The sequence below is a fragment of the Pterocles gutturalis genome, unplaced genomic scaffold, assembly GCF_000699245.1.
Source record: "Pterocles gutturalis isolate BGI_N339 unplaced genomic scaffold, ASM69924v1 scaffold8483, whole genome shotgun sequence".
Taxonomy (NCBI): domain Eukaryota; kingdom Metazoa; phylum Chordata; class Aves; order Pterocliformes; family Pteroclidae; genus Pterocles; species Pterocles gutturalis.
In genome coordinates, this window is record NW_010117960.1 from 18,718 (window position 1) to 39,334 (window position 20,617).

A 20,617-nucleotide genomic window follows, 5' to 3' on the forward strand; every position below is an offset into this window, starting at 1 on the left:
AGACGTCTATAAATTAAACTGCCACCAGTTGGCATCTGCCACTGTCACAGTGCTGTAGGTCATCCTTCCCATAGGATTCAGTCTGATGCTGGGGTGACTTACCTGCCATGCAAAGAGGGAGCATTTGGGAGGCAGGAGGAAGGTGGATGCTGCATAGGGGATGTGTACGGAGCCCCAGCATGGAGAGGAGAGCGGGGATGTAGCGTGGGACAGGGGGGAGCAGTGCCCAGCCCCCTGGCAAGCAGATATTGAGGGTCTGGGGTACAGGAGTAAAGGAGTTCTGGGCAAAAAGGGGTGTCCTGAACTGTCATGTGCTAAATGTTTTCACGTGCTGGTGGTTCTTTTCACACTGAAATTATGGACTTCCTTGAATTCTGTCTCCAAGTTGCTATCTATCCTCCCTCGATTAATGGGGAGATATTTTCTACTAAAACAGGGAGGAGGTCATGTTGATTTTGAGATTTTCCTTCCTCATAAGTTGCCAACAATGCAGCATCTGAGAAGTTTAAATTGGAATTAGCTGACATTTTCCTACTCTCCCAGGAATTCGGGAGTCTTTAAAGAGCAGCCCATCTATGTGGGCTGGAGGTACTGAGCTTGAGGGATAATTGATTCTGGAAATCTCTATGCTGATCCCTAAAACCAGGAGGGAAGGTTTGACGTTGCTTGCAGTCAGTGGGGTGTTGGTTTTTTTTCCCCCCATATTTCTTTTGCTGGATAGTTTCACCTCAGAGTAACTGAAGATGGATTGAAGTATAGTACCTAATCAGAAAGATGTGAAAAGATTTATTTTTCTTTACAGAAAAGGCCACAGATGGCTCTCTGCAGAGTGAAGACTGGACACTTAACATGGAGATCTGTGACATTATCAACGAGACAGAAGAAGGGTATGTGCTATTTCAGCAAACGCTGAAAGGTTCACGAGCACAATCTTCATCCAGCTGTACTCAGCATGTGAGGAGGTGCAGCGAGTCTGGGGGCAGACGCTCATAGTTTGCATGCAGTTTGCATACAAGTTGTTTACCAAACAAGCTCCTTACACATTTCAGAAAACTACTGTATGATGCAGCACTTTCTGTGTTCACCCTCTGCTTGGGAGGGCTGGCATGAGAAATGGATTGTTGGAGAGGGTGCTGAGTTTGAACTTCTGGGGTTCTTGTTTTCAGCACGTGTATCTCTTCTCAGTGCTGCAATTATTTTCAGCCATTTGAATAGAGAGTGTCTCTGATACATCTGCTGCAGCATCAGAAAAGCTGTGCTGCTTGAAGAGCTGATTGCTGGGCTTACGCCCTGGGCCTTTTTCTGCGTGGCTGTCCATCTTTCCTGCTTGATCGCCATCCTGCCTTTTTGGAGGCCTCCAGCATTTCTCTAGCTTTGACTTGTCTTCTCACATAATTCTGTGTGACCCTAGTTTGGTTGTAGTCAAGTTATGTGAAGTTAAGACACATGCTTATGTCCCGCTGGAAATGGTAAAGGATTTCTTTTCCCGCAGTATATAGCATGGGAAAAGTGTCTGAGCTGCCTTTTAAAAATGTTTTTTCCCTTCAGTCCAAAGGATGCCATTCGAGCGCTGAAGAAGAGGCTGAATGGAAACAAAAATTACAGAGAGGTCATGCTGGCACTGACGGTGAGTGGGGGAGGCTGGAATGCCTGAAAAGGGCAGAACCCTTTTCTTTTGTCGTATTCCTTTTCCTGGCAGTCTCTCGAATGTACACACTAGTTGCTTTAGCAGCCACTTCTCTGCCCTTTTCTTCTCTCCAATTGCCTCCTCACTTCCCTGGGAAGGGTTACTGGAAGCTTTGCATACTGTTTTTTCTGACTCAGTTGTTTTCTGCTTTTTCCTGGGCTCTTATTCATCCAGAGTACTGACTGAGGAAAGTTAAAGTAGCTGAAATGGGTCTATGCATGCTTTGGAGATTTCCCTTCTCCTCTTATCTCCCTGCGTCCTCCTGTTTCTCCACTCTGAGACAATAGCTGTGGGCATATCTGCAAGTGAGGATGATGAACTTGACAGATTTTCAGCTTCATAAGTAGCTGATGCACAATTTCCCTCGTGAATGGATCTCTGTAGGAGACTGGAATTAATTTATGCTGATCTAATTTCACTCAATAAAGTGTAAATTATATTCTGAACATTTAGGCAGCACTACTAAAGTGTGAGATAATTTGCCAGTGACCTTTCAAAAAAAGGGGTTTCCTGGGTGATGCAGCGCTCCTGACCGCGTGGTGCTGGGCAGGCTCTGCCGCAGCACCCTAAGGAATGAGCAGCAGGAACTAGATCGAGTTGTTCTGCTGTGGGCAGGTGATCTGTATGATGCTTTCACAGGGCTTGTTGCATCTCCCTGACAAAGCGTGACTGTACTTTCTGTCTTCTTGCCATTTCCTATCCTGGATTGTCATTTTGACAGATTACCGACGACCAAACCATGAGATTATCCATTGTGCAAGAAGAGTGAAATTCATCAGGAGTGAGTCCGTGTCATCAGGGCTGGTGAAAGGAGCTGGAGTAGGAGAGTAATTACCGACTCCTCAGATACAGAGTTGCAGTGGTTATTAGGCATGGCTGTAAGGAGAAGTGACGCGTTGGATTTATCTCCATGCTAATCATGTTCTTCAGAGAAAAATCAACAGCTGTTCCTCCATGGCAGTTGAATGGCAAGAGGAAGGTGCCTCTAGCTAGGTTGCAGGGGGAAAATGTGTCAAAGTATAACCTGTCAGAGCATTCGCAAGGGAGCGTTTTGAATGAGTGAAGATCATTCACCTGAATTCCCAACTCTAAAACATGGCTTTATAGCTCAGAGCAAGTGGGTCCAGCTGTGTTCCAGGTACACGGAAGATGGTTGAGTGCCACAGCACAGTAATATCTCATTGTGACAGGATGTTCTCTGTCTTACCTGCTCTGGATACGATGTTCAGCTGCACTGGTTGGAGAGCTCTGCTTTGAAGAGGGAGAAACTTTTTATTTCTTTACCTTAAAAAAAAGGCAAAGGTAGATCACAAAATTGCCCAATATGTTACATCTAAATGTGTGTGTAGAAAAGGAAGTCTTTTGGTAAAACTGGGGAAGAAAAGAAGAATTAAAAGTGTAATTTCTCCTCTGTCTTCTCTCCCTCCCATCAAAAGTTTAAAGATAAAAAACCAAACAAAATCAGAAAGCAACCACGTAGGTGCTGTGTGTGTGATCAGCCCACAATGAATGGGGTTTTTTTGTGTGCAGGTGTTGGAGACCTGCGTGAAGAACTGTGGCCATCGCTTTCATGTCTTAGTGGCAAACCGTGACTTCATCGATGGTGTTCTGGTGAAAATCATCTCGCCCAAGAATAATCCCCCTGCTATCGTACAGGATAAAGTACTAGCGCTGATCCAGGTACACAGCTTGTCTCTGCTTCCATATGTTGCTGCCTGAAATAAGGACTGTCTGCTTCAGTGCTACGCATCACTGAACATGCTGTCATCATTAAAAATGTGGCAAGTTTTTTCTATTTAAAAACAAACAATATATCCAGATTGGCAGGGAAGAGCACACACATGTGCACACACAGATATTTTATCTGGGGAGAAATGTCTGGATTCTAGTTAGAGAGGTACCACTCTACTCTAAAACAATAGGGCTTAATAAAAGAGAAATGGGTGGCTTTGCAATTTACCAGTCACATCTAAAAGCTGGAGACCTGCTTCTGTGATGGGCTTGTCATCCGAGGCCAGAAAAATTCTGAGGATCACGCTTTTGCTGTCAGTTGCAGAACACTTACCTTTCTGTGCCTGTTTCCCTGACCGTAAAATGGAGCTGTTTCCCTCCATTAGAAAGCATTCAGAATTCCTTTTAAAGATGGTTATAGAAAAGTAAATGACCATATAGGAGTTAAAATGGTTTTGGTGTCTTTTCTCTGGTTATTGTGCAGTAAAAGTGCACTGTCAGGTCCTTGCCTGCAGTGGGGAGGTTCAGCCATAGGACTGTCTGCCACTTCTTCTTCTGTGCAGCACAACAATAAACAGCTGTGTTAATTCCACAACCCATTAGCCACACATGAGGAAACATTGGTGCCTGCCTGGAGGAAATTTGACAATTATAGGAAGCTTTATCACTAGGCTCTGACAGGCTATTGCATACGCCAGAGACTAAAAGACGCTGCGTATTTAAAATGATATAAACACGCTGCAGTGTTTCTTGTGGGAAGGTATTTACAAATGTGCAGTGTAGTTTTCCAAATTTACTTCTGATTTTTGTGGCAAAGCGTGCAGTTGGATTTCTGCTGGTTTATTTGTTATTTGGATACACAGATAGGACGTCATTAGAGCATGACAATGTAAATAAGTGATTTCCAGACAGGAAATAGCCTCAGCGGGGGAATTAAGTGGTCGTTGCATTGGGGTCTGTGGGGTCCCTTTATTTCTGCTCTCTAATCTCAAGGCTTTTTAAAAAAATAGCGCAAAATTAATGAAATTATTAAAAGCAATTCTTGCACATCTGACTGAGCCCTTGGATGCCTCCCTGCTTTGGTGGCAGAGCTGATGCACGCGGTGACCAGATGAGGTTAAATATTGTCCCATAAAGAGAAACTGCATGTTTCTGTACTGCCTGCTCCGCTACAGCGTTGTAGAGGATGTTGGTTACTCTGGGTCCTGCATTTAACTGGGTTCCCAGTGCAACTGAGATGGAAGTATTTATAACCAAAAAGCCACAGTCATTGCCTCAGTGAATTAAACAGAGCTTTATCTGAGGAGACATAGTGCAGCAGAGCTAAAAGCCTCACTCTGGGTACTAAATGCCTTTTGGTATAAAAAGCCTGAGAATTATGAAAGTTGCCTGTGTGAGGGTTCTGTTAGTGTGTCTTTAGCTGGAGGTGGCAGGGGACTTTGTCTTCCAGATTGCCTGACAAGTTCGGAAAAGTGATTGCAGTCACTCATCTCAGCTGCCCCATGGACACGCACACCCACAATATCCTCTACGTCACGACCACTTTGCTCAGCTGAGACTTTGCTCTTCAGAGCTCCCTGCAGTTGGGGTTAACTCCATTCCCGGGGGCTGATCTCTTCTCAGCTCTGCTCCACTAACATTACACTTATCCCCTCCTGTAGGCTTTTTACAATTTGATATTGGGGAATTAATAAGAACAGAAATGAGAGGATTAATAGCACAGGCTTGGAATCATGGAAAAATGCTGTACAAGCAGCATGTGTCCTCAGCCGTACAGCTCTTGTACGCCTGTGCCTTTCTGTAGCAAGGGCAGATAAAGCTGCCATCCAATTTCTTATCTAGAGACTGGACTGTTTTGTGATGTTGGGCATCTTGTGTCTCACTTTCTCAAGCTATTTCCCAGCATACATGAGTTAGCATGTGTTGCATATTGCTTATCCTGCCCTCTTCACCTCGCTCCAAGGCCTTGGAAATATTCCTTATTGCTCTGCCTCTGGTGAGAGCTTGCATATCACCTCAGAGGTCACACCGCCTTGCTGCCCAGTAGCTAAGCACTGCCATCAAAGATGGAACATTGTGAGATTTTTAACGGCATGGCAAATTCGTTTGAGGGTACATGTGTTAAAAAATGTCCGACGCTGGAAAAATTGTCTTGTGATGGTCAATGCAGGGGTATTAACCTGTTAGGGTACACTGAGGTGTGCGTCCTTTAATATCTGCCTTTGATAGTCTGGCCCAAAGTCTTAGGAGGTGTGAATTCAATCTCACCTCTGTCATACACTGGTTTGGACGATGGGCAAGTCTCGTAAGCTCTGGGTGTAGCTCCTTATCCATAAAGCACAGCTAACACTACTTTTGCCTAGCTGAATTGTAAGCTGTCTAGCACAGGGACTGTCTCACCATGTGTGCAGACAGCACTTAGGACAATAGCACCCAGTCCTGCTTGTGACCTCTGAGAGACACACTAAGGTAGATAATGCTGCCAGCTCAGGCAGAAGAATACAAATGAAAGTGTCTCTTTTCTCCAGGAAAGAAAGTTGCAGAAGAGAGACTATATTAAAAAGGTAAAGTGCAAATGAAGTGAGTTCACTGTCACGAGTGCCTACAACAAAATCTGGAGGAAGCCAGTGAAAGAGAGGATGCATTAGTACATCCTCCTGGACGAACAAGCCTCATTAAAAGTTGGGGGCAGCAACGCAGCATACTTTTGCCTCTGAGTTTCTTTTGAGTGATTCTTAAATAGAGCATCCCTTGCCTAACGTTTTTCACTCTTACTTGCAAATAGAGTTGAAGTGGGGAACGCCGTTATGTAGGAGCATCGTCATTCAGGTGACTTCTTATATAAATTGAAAATGCAGAGAAAGAGCAAGGATAGAGTTACTTGTACAGTCAATACCTCCGTCAGAATTAGGGATGGTTTGGAAGGTCAGTTCTGAGGAAACAGAATGGCTCTTTGCCGTCAAAGCTGTTTTCTCTGGCTCAGAGAGGGCTGTCTGGACTTGCACTGCATCAGAACAGTTGATGCAGTTAATTTATTCCTAATAAAGCTGGGAAGCAAACCCAGAATTGTCAGCTTGCAGCTGATAATGGATTGTCTCCTGGGCACATAGGGTAGGAAATCTTTCTTAAAATTGAACAGAATAGGGATCTAAGTTAAATATGAATATTATTTCTTATCTTGCTTCGCTGTCTTTGATTTATCTCCTCTCAAATACAAAAAGTATCTAAAAACAGCTTTTAAAGTAAAAATAGCCACCTAGAGTAAAAGGGATGAGTAAATGAATTAAGTTCAGAGCCCACACCCACGTCTCGCAGTAGTTCTGGATCCAGCATGCTGATACTCTCCGCCTCACGTATGTGGGGGCTTGGGGAATACTTAATTTTTAATTGCGTCATAATATTTCGATTTTTCCTTCCCCTGCATTTTTAATACTTGACTGATTTCCAGCAAAAAGTGAAAGGGGGTAGAGGCTTTCAAGATATTCTGCTTCTACCAGCTTCGGGAGTACCGGAGGCTGGCTAGTGGAGAGAAACACCTAGTACTCCCTCCGAAGGAAAAGCTCAAATGTGAGTTGGAGCCTTTTTAGACACCAGAGAATTCATGTGGGAGAGATATTGTGAGTGTTCTGGCTGTGGGAAATTCTCCTTTAAACTTGTGCTGTCTGACACACAGGGGTGTCCCAGTGTTGGGCATGCTCCGTACGAACCCAGGCTTCGTTGCTTCTGCTGCTGAGTGTTTCACAATATAAGAACTTCAGAAACTACCTTTTTTTATTTGGCCCAAATAAAATATTGAAGAAAACTTGACAGGTGTGGCTTTTCTTTGACAGCAAATGAGGGTGTTTTGCAAAGGAAATTGAGATTACCTAAGAGTATATTGTACAACTTTATGAATTTTGCTTAGATGAATTTAATCTTGCATACATCCTTTTTTGGTGGGTCATTGGCTGTAGAATATCCAAGAAAAGATCAGCATGCCATCAGTGCTCAGGAGAGGAGACTGGGAGAGGCTTTCCTTTGCATTTCCAGATTCTGATGATGTCAGGGGTTAGACATGGCTACTGTGCACTGGGTTCCTGTCTATTTTCTACTCAAATAAAACATGTATGTGACTGTCTTAATAATATCTGCAGGATCTTTTAGACGAGGTCTAATGATGACAGCTTCCCTTTGAAGCTGAAATACATGAAAGCGTTTGTAGTTGCTGTCTGAGGTCGGGGTGGAGCTGGAACTTTGGAAGGTTTGTGGATAATCCCTCTTGTTTTCCAGGCTTGGGCTGATGCCTTTCGGAGTAGCCCTGATTTAACTGGAGTAGTGCACATTTACGAAGAACTCAAGAGGAAAGGCATAGAGTTTCCCATGGCAGATCTTGACGCTCTGTCTCCAATACACACACCACAGAGGGTAAGCTGCAGCGCTGCAATTCCAGGGGTATTTTCTCAAGATGCCTTAATAGTTGGGTAACTACTCTTTGTTCCCCTCATGTTTCTCTGAATTTGGCTCATTTTCTCACTCCTGGAAGGACTTCTTTAATAGTGAAAGGGCACGTGGGAGAAGCATAATGCAGCTGCATTTGACATGCTGATAAACTAATGGAGTCTCCTCCCCTGAGTCAAGCATCAATCTGAGAAAACAGTCTGGAGGAGGTTTGTACACTTGTCTTGTACCACAAAACCACAAGACAAATGCAACTAATTTGTTCAGAGAGAGAGACCAGCAGGATACATGACTGAGATTTACTTCTTTTTCTCTAAAGTATGGCTGTTCCTGTTGGTCATAACCCTGAACCAAGGTCTGCCTGGCTTTTAAAGGTGTACAGGGTCTGAATCTCATGCTGATCCCATGGTAACGTGAGATCTTTACACCTTTGAAAAGTTGGGTTTGTAAGGTTGACAGAACTGCTGCTAGGAAGTAAGTTAATGATCACAGGTGTTCTGATTATTCGCTCTGAAAACTTCAGCTAATGAATCTTTGAAGTGGTAAAGGCAAGTGATGAAGGGCTGAAAGATTACAATTCTTGTGTCAAGACTAATTAAATCCAGTATCTATGTGTCACATCATTTTTTGTAAGCAACTTAATTCCTGGTTTAAAATAGTTTATAATTATTTGTCTTCGGCTCTTGTTTTTGTTTTGCTTCTCACTTTTCTTGTAAAGGTAGTTTGACTTAAATGGATGTGGGTTGGGTCAAAAGACATGGGCATGCATTTTTGTTGCAGCTCTCTGTTTATGGACTGGCCTGCCAGTCTGTCCTCGTAGCTACACTGACCTTTTCCACGAGGTGCAATTGTGTTCTACATGTGAGTGTATTTGGCCTGAGGTTGCTGACAAAGCAAGTGCTGTCCCAATTCAGCTTTTGAACTCCTGTCTTTCTGATGTGGCAGAGTGTTCCTGAAGTTGATCCTGCAGCAAATATGCACAATTCACAGTCTCAGCAAAGGATGAGCACCAGTTCTTATTCTTCATCTTCTCCAACGGCGTATTCTGCTCCTCAGGCCCCAGCTCTGAACGTGACTGGTCCCATCACTGCTAATTCTGAACAGGTACTGGGATGATGATTCTTTTGAGTGAGGCACTTTCAGCAGATCAAATTAGAGACCAATTTACAGAGGAACTTTCATTTTAACTCTTTTGACTTTGATTATCTCTTAGGTCTGGTTCTATTTAGTAGTCTTTCCTCCTATTATACTGTAAAATCTCAGCTTTCGATTTGTATCTATGGCCTCCTAATGGCAGCAGTTAGAAAACTTCACACTCTGATACTCTGGTCCGCTCAGCGCCTGTGCAGTAGGTTAGCAGTTATTCTCATTACCCTCCCCTCCTTTAAACACACAAAGTGTCTTGCAGATGCAGGAAATCTTTCTAACAGGGAGTTAAGTCTGCATCTAGAAGACCCTTCCAAATGCCCTAATACAGGATTTTCTTTTCTCTCTGCAAAAATCATAACTTCAGAGCCAAAGATCCTGCTCAAAATGTGTATATCTTTCCCCACACTTCAGTGAGGCATGCAAGGTGTACTGCAACCAAGGTCTGGTTTTCACTGCTGTTTTCAATTGCTTCCCTTCCATACAAGCTTAGCACATCAGGGTTTGTGATGATAGTGGATGGTCTACAAAGTTCTTTTCTTTTTCTGTTGCTTTCTAAAATTCTCTCCTGGGTAAACTTTTTACCTTTTTTTTTTTCTCCATGCTATAGAATATCTGGAGCCTCAGATATCAAGTTAGACAGAGACAGAGCCATCACAAAGTCAGTTCTTGAAAATTATCTGCTTAAACCAAAAGATTATGCGGTATTTTGCTGTCTTTTTACCCCAATTTAGATTGCCCGACTGCGCAGTGAACTGGATATTGTTCGTGGGAATACAAAAGTGATGTCTGAAATGCTGACAGAAATGGTACCTGGACAAGAGGATTCCTCAGACCTTGAGTTACTGCAGGTAACAGTTTCCTAGGAAATACGATTCTGATCCTTTCTGTGCTCGAGTTTCTCTGGGGGGGTGGTTTTTGTTGTAGTTCACTGCCTTGGTTTGCTTGTTTTACAAAATTAATGAGGGCTGCGCTTGACCTTGGTTAGTCTCATCACTTAACAAATGAAGAACATTAAAGTTTCCAGTGACAAAGATTTCCTGACTTCCCTTGAAACTTGTTCCAGTGCTTTCTTCTCCGGGTAGCTAGAAATTTTTCCCAATGTTGAGACCCAAAGGTCTCCTTTTGGCTGAGGAAGGTAACACAGTACCACATGCAGGGCAGATGAGGAATACTGTCAGATAGAATTCCAGCTGCTGCCCTTAACATGGTATTTGCCTTTCCCTAGCTTCAGAAGTAGGCTGCTGTTGTGATCCTCCAGCAGGGCTCCCACAGCAGTATGTTTGGAAGAAGGCAGGGAATTGCTCTCTGTGATACATCAGAGTTTGAAATCCATCCAAAAACTGGTCTCTCCCATGAAGCGGGGTTGTGTGTTTGTCTCGGAGCCATCGTGGCAGCTGATGAGAGGCTCTGCAATAAAGAGCCTTTCAGCTACTGCCCATTTGGGTCGGACTGCTCAAAACAAAAGAAGCTTCCAGGAAACCATGACAGACCAAAACAGCACAGAGCAGTTTGCCTACATTCAGAAACAACTACTAACATCCTGACAGCATAACCTTACAGCATAGCTTTAAGGTGAAGGAACTTGATCATACAATGGAGTGACAGCAGCGATTCTTTATTCCAACTGGTTCCCTTCTTTGACTGATGCTTCCTAAATCTGAATCACAGAGCTGGGGAGAACCCGGTTTTGATCACAAAGGATGGTTAGTCTTTTGAAAGCGGTGAGCTGGGTGCTGCATGCAAGGACTCCCTGCTTTGAGGTTTATATAGCCCTCCTCCTTAAATAATTCCTGACATTTTCTCCAACAATCGAATGTAAACAGCTTGCTAGAGAGCCAGCTCTGAGCAGAATAGATAGGTACTGTCAGCCCTCTCGGAAAGGCAGCAAACAAACCTCTGAAATGTCACAATCTGCTTCTAAAGTGATGGGATCAAAACTGACATTGGAGAACACATTCCTCAAGCTGTTAAGGCAGCTGGATTGCACTAGGTGAAATTTATCCAGAGCTTAGGATGTCAGACCAAGCAAGGAAAACAAACACATTTTTGCTTTCATCCTGAAGGTTGTGTACCAACAAGTCATCCTTGTTTAGTGCTGAATTTTTGCTGTGAAGTGGAGCTGGGGGGGTGGAAAATGATAGAGGGACATGCTTTGGTTGAAATGTCAGTGCTTATTGAAGTAAAACCGTGGGCCTAATCAGTGGTACCACACCATATGTCACGTTTCTTCTTGCAGTTCCTCCTCAACATACCAGTTCTGACCTTTTGGTCTTGAGTCCTTTTAGGAGTAAAGAATTCTGCTAAGGAATTGGTGATGGAAGAGATGTCCTGGAAGCATGAGAACTCCTGGTTTAGGCAAACTCAAACCTAGATTTCTTGGCATGAGAGACTTCCAATATAAATGCCTTTACTCTATATTCTTAAAAATTTTCTTCTGAAACTGCCCACTTCCCTTTTCAGTCTCTCTTCTCTGAACTTGTTCAGTTGAAGGGAATGTTTCTGCCTGTAGTTCAATACTGAAGTGTGCGTGGAGTACTCGTTTTTTCATCCTCCTGCTCCTTGTTTTGTGTTCACACTTATGTTCTCAGTAGCTGGTGAGTTCTGAGTCCCCAGCCCTTCTCTTCCTGCTGTGTAGCACACACTTAGCTACTTGTGGTGGCCATGGCGAACTTTCTTCCCCACTTGTTCCACCACGTGCATCTTTTAGTTTTTAAGGATGACATTGCCAAAAAGAGCAGATTGAATTTTCATTGAAAGCTCTCTTCTGGTAAGCTGTTGTATTAACATGTTTTATTCTTAAAACAAATCACTAAAATACAGATATTTCTTTTTTGAAGTGCTCAGAGTTAAAGAAGAATCAGGATGTGGAATTGTAAATAGGCTCTCAAGGTTTTATGCCATCGTCTCTTGAAGGGCATGTTTGATTAGATGTGCTTTTGGGTGACATTTAATCATGCAAAGATAGACTTGTCTTAGTGTTTCTCAGCTGGGGGATATGTTTGGCTGTGAACAGAGCTCAACGAAATCTCCTTATTGCTAGCTGCTTGTCAGAATGTGTGTGCACAATGCGTTCCTCCTAGGAACTGAACCGAACCTGCAGAGCTATGCAGCAGAGAATTGTGGAGCTTATCTCACGAGTGTCCAATGAAGAAGTCACAGAGGAACTGCTGCATGTGAACGATGATTTAAATAACGTCTTCCTCCGATACGAAAGGTGGGGCACCTTTTCCATCAGCTGCTTACATTTGTTTTGACTTTTCACTTGAGTGTAAAAATAGGTGGGTTGGCAAGAGTTGCCCGTCTGGGCCAACATAACAAAATGCAGAGAACCAAACCACATGGAGAAGCATTTAGAAAGTCTTTTTGTGGTCTTCTGTGGTAACATTCCTGTTTCAGTTGTTTCCTTTAATGCTATGATTTTTTTTTTTTTTTTGTCCTAGCCATGGAATTTTTGTGGGGCACATCCATAAAATGCAGGGCAGCTTTGTGCAAAACTGTCTCAACCAGCAGAGACTCGAGTCTGCAACTCCCTCTTGTGCAGTGCTGTACAGATGTAGGGACTTGGGACCGAAAATAGCCCAGCCACAGTCGCGAGCTCCACTTGCTGACCGGGGCTCTGCACAAATGCTGGTGCTGCTTCCTGGCTTAGGGAGGCTCCCGTGAGCTCTCCCTGTCTTCTGATCTCTGAGCTTCCCAGTTCCAGTGCTGGTGCAAGGGGAGCGGCGTGAGGTGGGCAGGACCTTCCTGCATGTGAGGGTTTTGTTTTTAAGCAACACTTAAAATCTTGTAGAAAAAAAAAAAAAAAAAAGCCTGTTTTGCAGAGAGCTGAGGTTTTGACAAGTTGGTCTGCGGGAATCATCCCCAGGGGCAGGACTTGGGTCACAGGACTTTCGACATGTTAGACAAAGGCGCCGTCAGCCACATCTGCTGCAGGAGGTGACACGTGATACGGCAGTCTTGGGAAAGTTTAATCTTCCCCGTAATGACAGGCCTGGAGCGAGGCACTAAAGAGTACCCTTTGTTCCTTGCTCTTAGCACAGGGCTTTGTTTCTCAAGCCTTTAAAAATAAATTAGACTCTCGATCTGTGAATCTGTGCCGTCACGGCAAAGGCTGGAAAGAAGACTCAGTGGCCTCGATTTTTGTCTTTGATTTAGTTGTTCAGAGGAGATTGGGGCAAACTTTGAAACAGATGCTGGCTTTTAATGTGAAATGCGACGTGTTTCATGCACGAACATGATTCTGCAAGCAGCAGAGTGTAACTGTCACTAGGGCTGAGCCTGGCCACCCTTAACATTTTTTTATTTTCCTCCATCTGTGACTTTTCCTGACTGGGGCTAATGCATTTCTAGTCATTATACACTGAAAGGTGAGCCGAGTGATGGTAGCGAGCTATTTGTGGTAGAATAGCTGCACTGATCTGAGCGTTTCGATAAATTCCAGTTCCTCCTCTGCTATTCCAAAAGCTCCACATTCATCACGCTGGTTTCTAGTACGGGTACCGCGCTCTGTCAGTGACTCAAGCGGGAGCTCTGGCCCTTGCTGGGAAGCTTGGGACATAAAAGAACGTGTGGTTCATAAGTCCCTTGGGTGAGAAATACGAGGTGGGAGGTGTCTTAGGTTTCCAGCTAAGGGAGCTGGATTTCCAGTAATAGTAGACACCTACAGTTTCCTAAAATTGAAATTTGGGTCTGAATTTGGGTTCGGTGCCTTTTAAGTCTGCATTTTCCTCTGTTACATGAAGAAAACATTTTAGGTTCCTTGAGATTCCCTGGTGTATTCTGTCCATCTGGGAGAAAACCTGCAGAATCATATTAATATTATGGGGTTTTATACTGAAAAGAGAGGTTATATGTGAAACTATTTTTAAACGAGGAGAAACTCTAACCTCAGAGGAATCCTGATGCTTTTCCTGGTAAGGAAAGAGATCAGACTGGCCTCAGCCAGGTGTTAGGAGGAGGCAGTTGCCCTGCTTTTCTGAGTTCATGGAGGCTGGGTTTAGGTTTGCAGCCCCAGATGCACAGCTGGTTGGGGAAGGAATACAGAAGAGACCAGACCTTGACCAGCCAGACTTCATCCCATGAGAAATATGAGGATTTTTATCCAACGTCATTACTTTTCATTCTTGGAAAGTACCAACCTATTTGAACATAGGCTCTGATCTCTGAGCTGACCCAGAATGTTTTAAGAAGTGAATCTGCTAAGCATTTCTCTTGCCTGGGTAGGGCTGTGCTAGCACGCATGTGGCTTGGAATTTGCATGGATTGCAGCAAGAGGGAGCTGTTAAGTGTGAGGAAGATGTGCTGCGGTGCTCAGCTTATTTAGCTGGGAGCATCGGTCTTGCTGCAGTTCTAACAGAATAGTCTATCACAAAACACTTAATGAAAAAAAAAAAAAAGTCAAATCCTATAGTGTTTTTCAGGCATGTGTGTGCTGCAAGATCAGATCAATCCTCTTAATATCCACATTCGCCAAGAATGCAACTTCTGCAACTATCCAAAGCTTTCAGGGTTCCTTCTTTAACCAACAAAAACTAAGCTCAGTAGCAAGCATGTCATGGCTTTGTTATGAAATTTTTCATTGTTTATTAATGGTTTTGATAGTCTGATAGTCCATGGGGTTTGGGTTTTTTTGTTTTGTTTTGTTTTTTTTCTAAACAGATTTGAACGATACAGATCGGGACGCTCAACACAAAATGCCAGCAATGGGGTAAGTACCTGACTCCATTTATTATGTCAGCAGCTGCACCATACTAGCTGTACTAATATTACTAGTATTGGACTTTTACCTGACCAGCCCTGTGTTCTGCCTGTAGGGGTTAATAGTGGAAAAGAGCAGGAAAAGAGCGTAAGCATGTGGCAAACCTCAAGTGACAACCTTTAGCTCAGGAAGACGCTACACTAAAACATCTCTGTGTTTACAATCCTTGATGGATTTTCTTTCCTCTATTAACTTTTTTGATTGCTTTTGAGTCTATGTGTACTTCAAGCATTCACAATGTCCTTAAGTTCCACAGTTTCACTACAGATTTTTACATATTTATGTGGGTATTTTTATGTAATAAATATTTTGTTTACATTTGATCAAGTCACTTAATGATTTTTATTTACTCCACCTAATTCTTCTTCCCTGTGTCTTACGATACCGCTGTTCAGGTTAATTTTCTTCATGCCACTCATAATTTTAGGAACCTCTCTCATTTCCTTTTTCAGCAGCCCCTTTCCAAGCTGAAGAGTTACGGGTCTAATTATTCTTTCAATGAAAACTGTTCTGTAGCTGTTCATACCTAACATGGAAGATGGCAGCAAATTCAGTTTGACTTAGATCTGGTGTTGGTCCGGTGCTAAAAGAGGTGGAGAACACAGACAAATTAGTTAAATCTGAAGAAATGTAGATGACCTCCAGGAGAGTTTCCTGCTGTGCTGAGCAGTCAAAATGAGTTTTTTTGGTGGCTGACCCTTTTTATTCTGCACTCGTCACCGTATTATCCAAGAGACTGGTCCATTTATCGGTATGCAAGAGAGATCTTTTTAGGAAGCGCACATTGTTTTTTGGTGTTTAATGTTGCATTGCAAGAAGAAATCTCTGGCACATGTAACTTGCTGTGTTTCTTCTGTCCCAACAGGTACTGAATGAGGTGACAGAAGATAACTTAATAGATTTGGGTCCTGGCTCTCCAGCTGTAGTGAGCCCAATGGTTGGAAACTCAGCACCCCCCTCTTCACTTTCTTCCCAGCTTGCAGGGCTTGGTGAGTACCCGATCTAAACAGTGCTGAGGAAGATGAGGCTGCAGTGCATGGTCAAGCCTGACCGGTCTGTGGGTCTTGAACAGCGTGCAGGGACTACTGGGCATTCCAAGTCTGTGACTTTGGGAGCAGGTCTGAGCGGTTGCTGAGGTCCCTGTGACCGGCCTGAACACCCAGTAGAAGCCCTTGTCACAGTGGGATGTTGGGATTTATGAGGAGACATTTTTTACTTGTGGGTCAGGGAGTTTTTGCTCCCTTTGGCTCTCCACTAGTTATAGCCTTCAGAAGGTTTGAGTATGTGGCTTACAGGATAAAGAAGGCTTTCCCACTCCCCTGCACTGTAGCGATCTGTTATTGGGAACCAGCCTGGCATAAAGAGAAGGATTTATTAACCAAAGGGGAGACTGAAGGAAAGGGAGCAGGTTCTTGTTCATGGTAAAACTTATACTGCTGCTTTTATTTCTGCTTAGGTGTAGCCCTCCATGAAATGGAGCTGGTAAATATTTTTTATTCCCCTTGTACAGATAATATTAGAAATCTTTTGATTAAAGGTTTTATGAAACTGTCAGGTCTTTTACATTAAATTCTACCAAAGATTGCTAGACAGGATCACTTGATTTGACCGAAGGTTCTCCACTTCTTTCAGCTGAGAGACAACATTGTGGAGAAGACTAGTATCCATGCCCAGCATTTTGGACCATGTTAGTGAATAGTAAATATCTCAGGATGAGATTGGCAGTAGGTGCACACCAATTCCCAAATGCTGGATTCTCCATCAGGAATACTTATGGTGTGGTGCTTCCAGGAGGAATAAGACAATCTCTACGCTTGTTTTTTTGAGAAGTGCATTATTAGCAGCCTCCAGCCTCTTCTGGAGAGAACAGTGCTCGGTGCTGCAACTGCTAACAGCAGACAACTCTAGATATCAGCTAGTTAATGACTTCCTCTGTAACCTACGTAGTCATGGCAGTGGTGTTTGCATATGGTTTTCTGTTTCATTGGTTCACTTTTTTTCCCTCTGGTTGCAGACTTGGGTGCAAACAGTGTCAGTGGCACACTCAGCTCTCTACCACACTGTAATCCTCGTGATGACTTCGACATGTTTGCACAGACAAGAGGCAGCTCCTTGGCTGAGCAGCGAAAGAAGTATGTTGGAGTTTGTTTCTAGCGCTGTTTGAGTCATGGCATTGCTGTTTTCTAAGGGCATAAATCTGAAACTTCTTGACTTCATTCCAGACTAAAAAAGAAGCTTTGGCGTATGTTTGTGTGCTTTTAATCCAAGCCCTAGCCTGTTGGTCATTATTAGAATGAGCAAGTGGAGAAGTTCCTGCTGCTGGGCAGAGCAGGCTGGCTGAGTAATGTTATTTGACTGTCTTAGTTAATGAGCTCAACTGGAAACTTGGAAATGAGCTTGCCTTTACTTCTGCAGATGCTGCCTCTCATAAAGGCTTGTCATCCCATCCACCGGCCAGTGCTTGAGATACAGGAGCAGAAGGTCCTTCACATGAAGGTCATGGATATACTTTGGTGACTGAATTACTGTCATCAGGGGCTTGGAAGCAGGATTGCCATCCAGTTAAACTCTCCGTTTGGCCCAACAGTCAGACTCTCGCAGGCTGTCAAGGCAGTATAGCTTGCCCCGCTGGCATGCTATCCCTAATTTGTTTATATGCATGGGGCTTGCATCTTTAGAGCTGCAAATCTGGCACTTTCAAGGGCATTTAACAGGTCCAATTATTTTAATGTAAAATAAATCTATGCATTTATTAAGAAATCCTTTGATACCTGTCAAGAGAGATTGAGTAAAAGACACACTCAGGTATTTTTTACATTATTTCTTGCCTCCTCCTGTTGTCAGATTCTAGAGGATGTAGTGGCTGACAGCAGTCAGAACATCATCAATATCTTGTCTCAAACTAAGAAATGTTGTTAAATAGTTTAGCTCAGACCTTAGCAGATTATAAAAAACTTATCAGCTCTGGAAAACTTGAGCCAGAAAATTTATTAGGATCTTTTATTTGCAGTCATCAATATATTGACTCTATACTGGTACTGCCTCAGCTGTTGTATCAGCGTTGAGAAGACGTGCTGGAGGCGTACGTTACCACTGGAGATTTCAGGCTGAAAGCCCTAATGTATAGTCACAGAGGAGATACACTGCAGAGAGATCTAATGGAGGTTCCTCTGTCTCTTGTGTTAAATGAAGCACAAAACTAGTCTTCCCACACTGCACCTCTATCTCCTGTGAGCTAATGGAACAAGGAGCATACATCAGCCCGTGATTTCACAAGGGAGGATTGCTCTGTCCTCCTTGGATTGTATGCTGTATAAATGGAGCAGCAGTGAACATGTGAGTGTGACTTGCTGCGGTGTGTAGGTGAGAGCCTCTGGGTGCTGTGCTCAGAGCTTGGGAGGAAGGAGAAGCGTTCCTCCTGCTCAGACTTGCGGCTCCTGCCAGGGACTGAATTATGGGCAGGTGCTGGAATCCCCTTCAGCTCATGGTTCATCATTGTGCTCTGAGAAATGATGTTATTGCTTCTGTCACTTGACTGCTACACGTCCCTTTTGCATAGCAATTTAAGAGGCTTTTTAAAAATCCAACTTCTGTAAATAATGCATTTCTTTGTATGCTCCACTGTACTTGCTTAGTTATGTTTCATCTGTCTTCGAGTCTCCCTCCGCCTCCCCCCATGCACACGTCAAGGTCAGGCTTCCAAATGTCATCTTCAAAGCCTTGCAAAACGTAATCTGTAATCAGGCCTCTTTTCATAATCCCCTGCCAGCTCTTGGACACGCTTATGGTGCCTTGTAACCTATTTGCCTACCTTTCATAACACCAGTCTTACTCTTTTTGCTTCAAAATGGTTACTGGAACTGGTGGATGGTCTTTATACAGAGCACACGCTGCTTCTTGGAATACACTTAGTACATTTGGGAGTCTTGTTAAGAAAAAGAATGTGCTTTCTGATTTCCAGGGCAAGAAATCAGAGTGTTAAGTGTGTTCTGCATGGGTGACTGCTGGACTTTCTTCTAGTTTTGTCGTTTGTTCCTTTCTTTCAGTGTGACATATGAGGATCCACAGGCTGTCAAAGGACTAGCGTCTGCCCTGGATGTTCGAAAACAGAACACAGGAGGGGTAGGTCGTTGCTCTGCGTTTCGTTATCTGAAGCCGGGTGTGGAATCCAAGCTGTAGGCAGCTGCTTTGACCGAGATGTCTCATTCTGTATTCCAGCCACATGCTAGTACTGGCTGTTTTGAAATTGATATCTAGGAGCAAGTACTTGCTCAGTAATGATCTGTAAAGAGCTGCTACTTAGCACACCAGCCTAAAAGACTTCAAAATCATAGTAGGTAAATTCTGCTGGGTTCTTGCAGCTTGCCTGGGGGGGTCCAGCTCTTTAACTGGAATCACCGCTGAAAAGAACAAGTGGGGAACATCTTGTGAACACTGGTGTGCATTTGTTTGTTTGGTTTTATTTATGAAAGTTGATGCAGTCTTAATCTACTAGACTTTGCTCTAAGTGCATGGGTATGTGAGCAAGTCACAGGGAGAGAAATTATGTAGACTTTTCACGATTCACATGCCTCGCCATAACTGACCTCACATGCAGTCTGTTCTGTCTGTCCCAGGGCAGACTCCTGCTATCTGGTGTGGGCAGAAAAGTCCATGTGCTGTCTCAGCAGCTGATGCTAGAAATGTGTTTGAGAGAGCGAGCTTGGCCAGCTTTCTCTGCATACCTTGGTGAAGGCTGAAATGGAAAGAGCTTTCAGATCATCCTTCAACCCCTTTCTACCACCCTGCTTTTTAAAACTGTCCGGCTCTTTTGTAGGTTTTTAGATGAGGAGCAAGTTCAGAGCCTTTTCCTGGTCGAATTTCAGGCTGTGCTGACCACTAGGGAGCATGGCAGAGCCAGTGCAGCACCCACACACCTCCCTCCATGGAGAACTGCCTCCCCGTGCCCTGGTTCTTTCATAAGTTGAAATGGGAGTGCTCAGGGCAGCTGGCAAGCCTGGCAGCCTGTGCTCTGAGCCAGGGAGAATTTGTGTTGGGAGCCAGCTGGGGTCCGATCACAGCTGCCTGGCTGCCTGGGCATTAGTTCAGCTCTAGCAGGGCTTCAGCAATGAGCATCCCCCCTCCCCACAGGTCTGTCTGCTTGTTCCTGTCCCCGTCCTCCTGCAAAAAAGCCACGTCAGCCCTGTAGACAGTTTCAAGCTCAGCCCCACAAAAACTCATGCCAGCAGTACTGAGAGAAAAGGGGGAGCATGGGAAGGCAGAGGCAGAGCTATAGTAAGGGGGGGTGAGAGAGGAATTCCTGAAGCTAGTGTGACCAGCCAAGCCCCCAGTATTGCTGAGCTGTGTTATTGGCAGGACCTGGGAAAGGATTTCAGATTCTGCTCTTTGTTCCTGGCTAACCAAATGCAAGGGGCTTGCATTTAGCTGCTGGTCAAGGGGGCTGTATTCCCCTCGTGGCCATGGGGTCATGTCCTTATTTATTAACACAGCCGGTCCCGCTTGGGGCACCGATGCGACGTGTCATTCACACCAGTGTCACTGCTGCTCTGCCCGAAGTGTTGTCAGTTCAAAGGGCTGTGTTTAAGCTAATCTGATGGTCAAAGTTTTTTTGGGGCAAACGCTTTAAGGGTTGGGGCACGTTGGGCTCGGAGATGTTGTAGAGACTTTCAGCCTCTTTTCAAAGGTCCTGATAACTGTGTCGTGTGATCAGAATAACTTGTTTTGAAATGCAGTCTTCTGGTAACCAGTAAACATTACTTTTTGTCAAGTGTTGTGAGGCTTGTGGGTGTCTCTTCTTAAAGGAAATAAAAAATTAAACTCTCCTAAAGTTACCAGCCCCAGCATGGGTAGGGAAA

At 44.0% G+C, this 20,617-nt stretch overlaps 1 protein-coding gene across 7 annotated transcripts in view; it reads left to right on the plus strand.

The window, feature by feature from the left end:
* The first annotated feature begins 807 nt into the window (after positions 1-807).
* The window catches only part of TOM1L2 (target of myb1-like 2 (chicken)), a 32,230-nt gene continuing 12,420 nt past the window's right edge, over positions 808-20,617 (plus strand). For 2 of the 7 annotated variants that reach the window (XM_010076009.1, XM_010076010.1), the window contains exons 1-11: positions 808-887; positions 1,549-1,627; positions 3,218-3,367; positions 7,688-7,822; positions 8,801-8,959; positions 9,736-9,852; positions 12,085-12,218; positions 14,663-14,711; positions 15,628-15,751; positions 16,777-16,894; positions 18,809-18,884. In XM_010076009.1, the coding sequence (XP_010074311.1) occupies positions 850-887; positions 1,549-1,627; positions 3,218-3,367; positions 7,688-7,822; positions 8,801-8,959; positions 9,736-9,852; positions 12,085-12,218; positions 14,663-14,711; positions 15,628-15,751; positions 16,777-16,894; positions 18,809-18,884 (1,179 nt within the window). In that variant the 5' untranslated portion in view covers positions 808-849. The remainder of the gene's footprint in view (positions 888-1,548; positions 1,628-3,217; positions 3,368-7,687; positions 7,823-8,800; positions 8,960-9,735; positions 9,853-12,084; positions 12,219-14,662; positions 14,712-15,627; positions 15,752-16,776; positions 16,895-18,808; positions 18,885-20,617) is intronic. The other 5 variants (XM_010076011.1, XM_010076012.1, XM_010076013.1 and 2 more) reach the window with 5 other exon arrangements.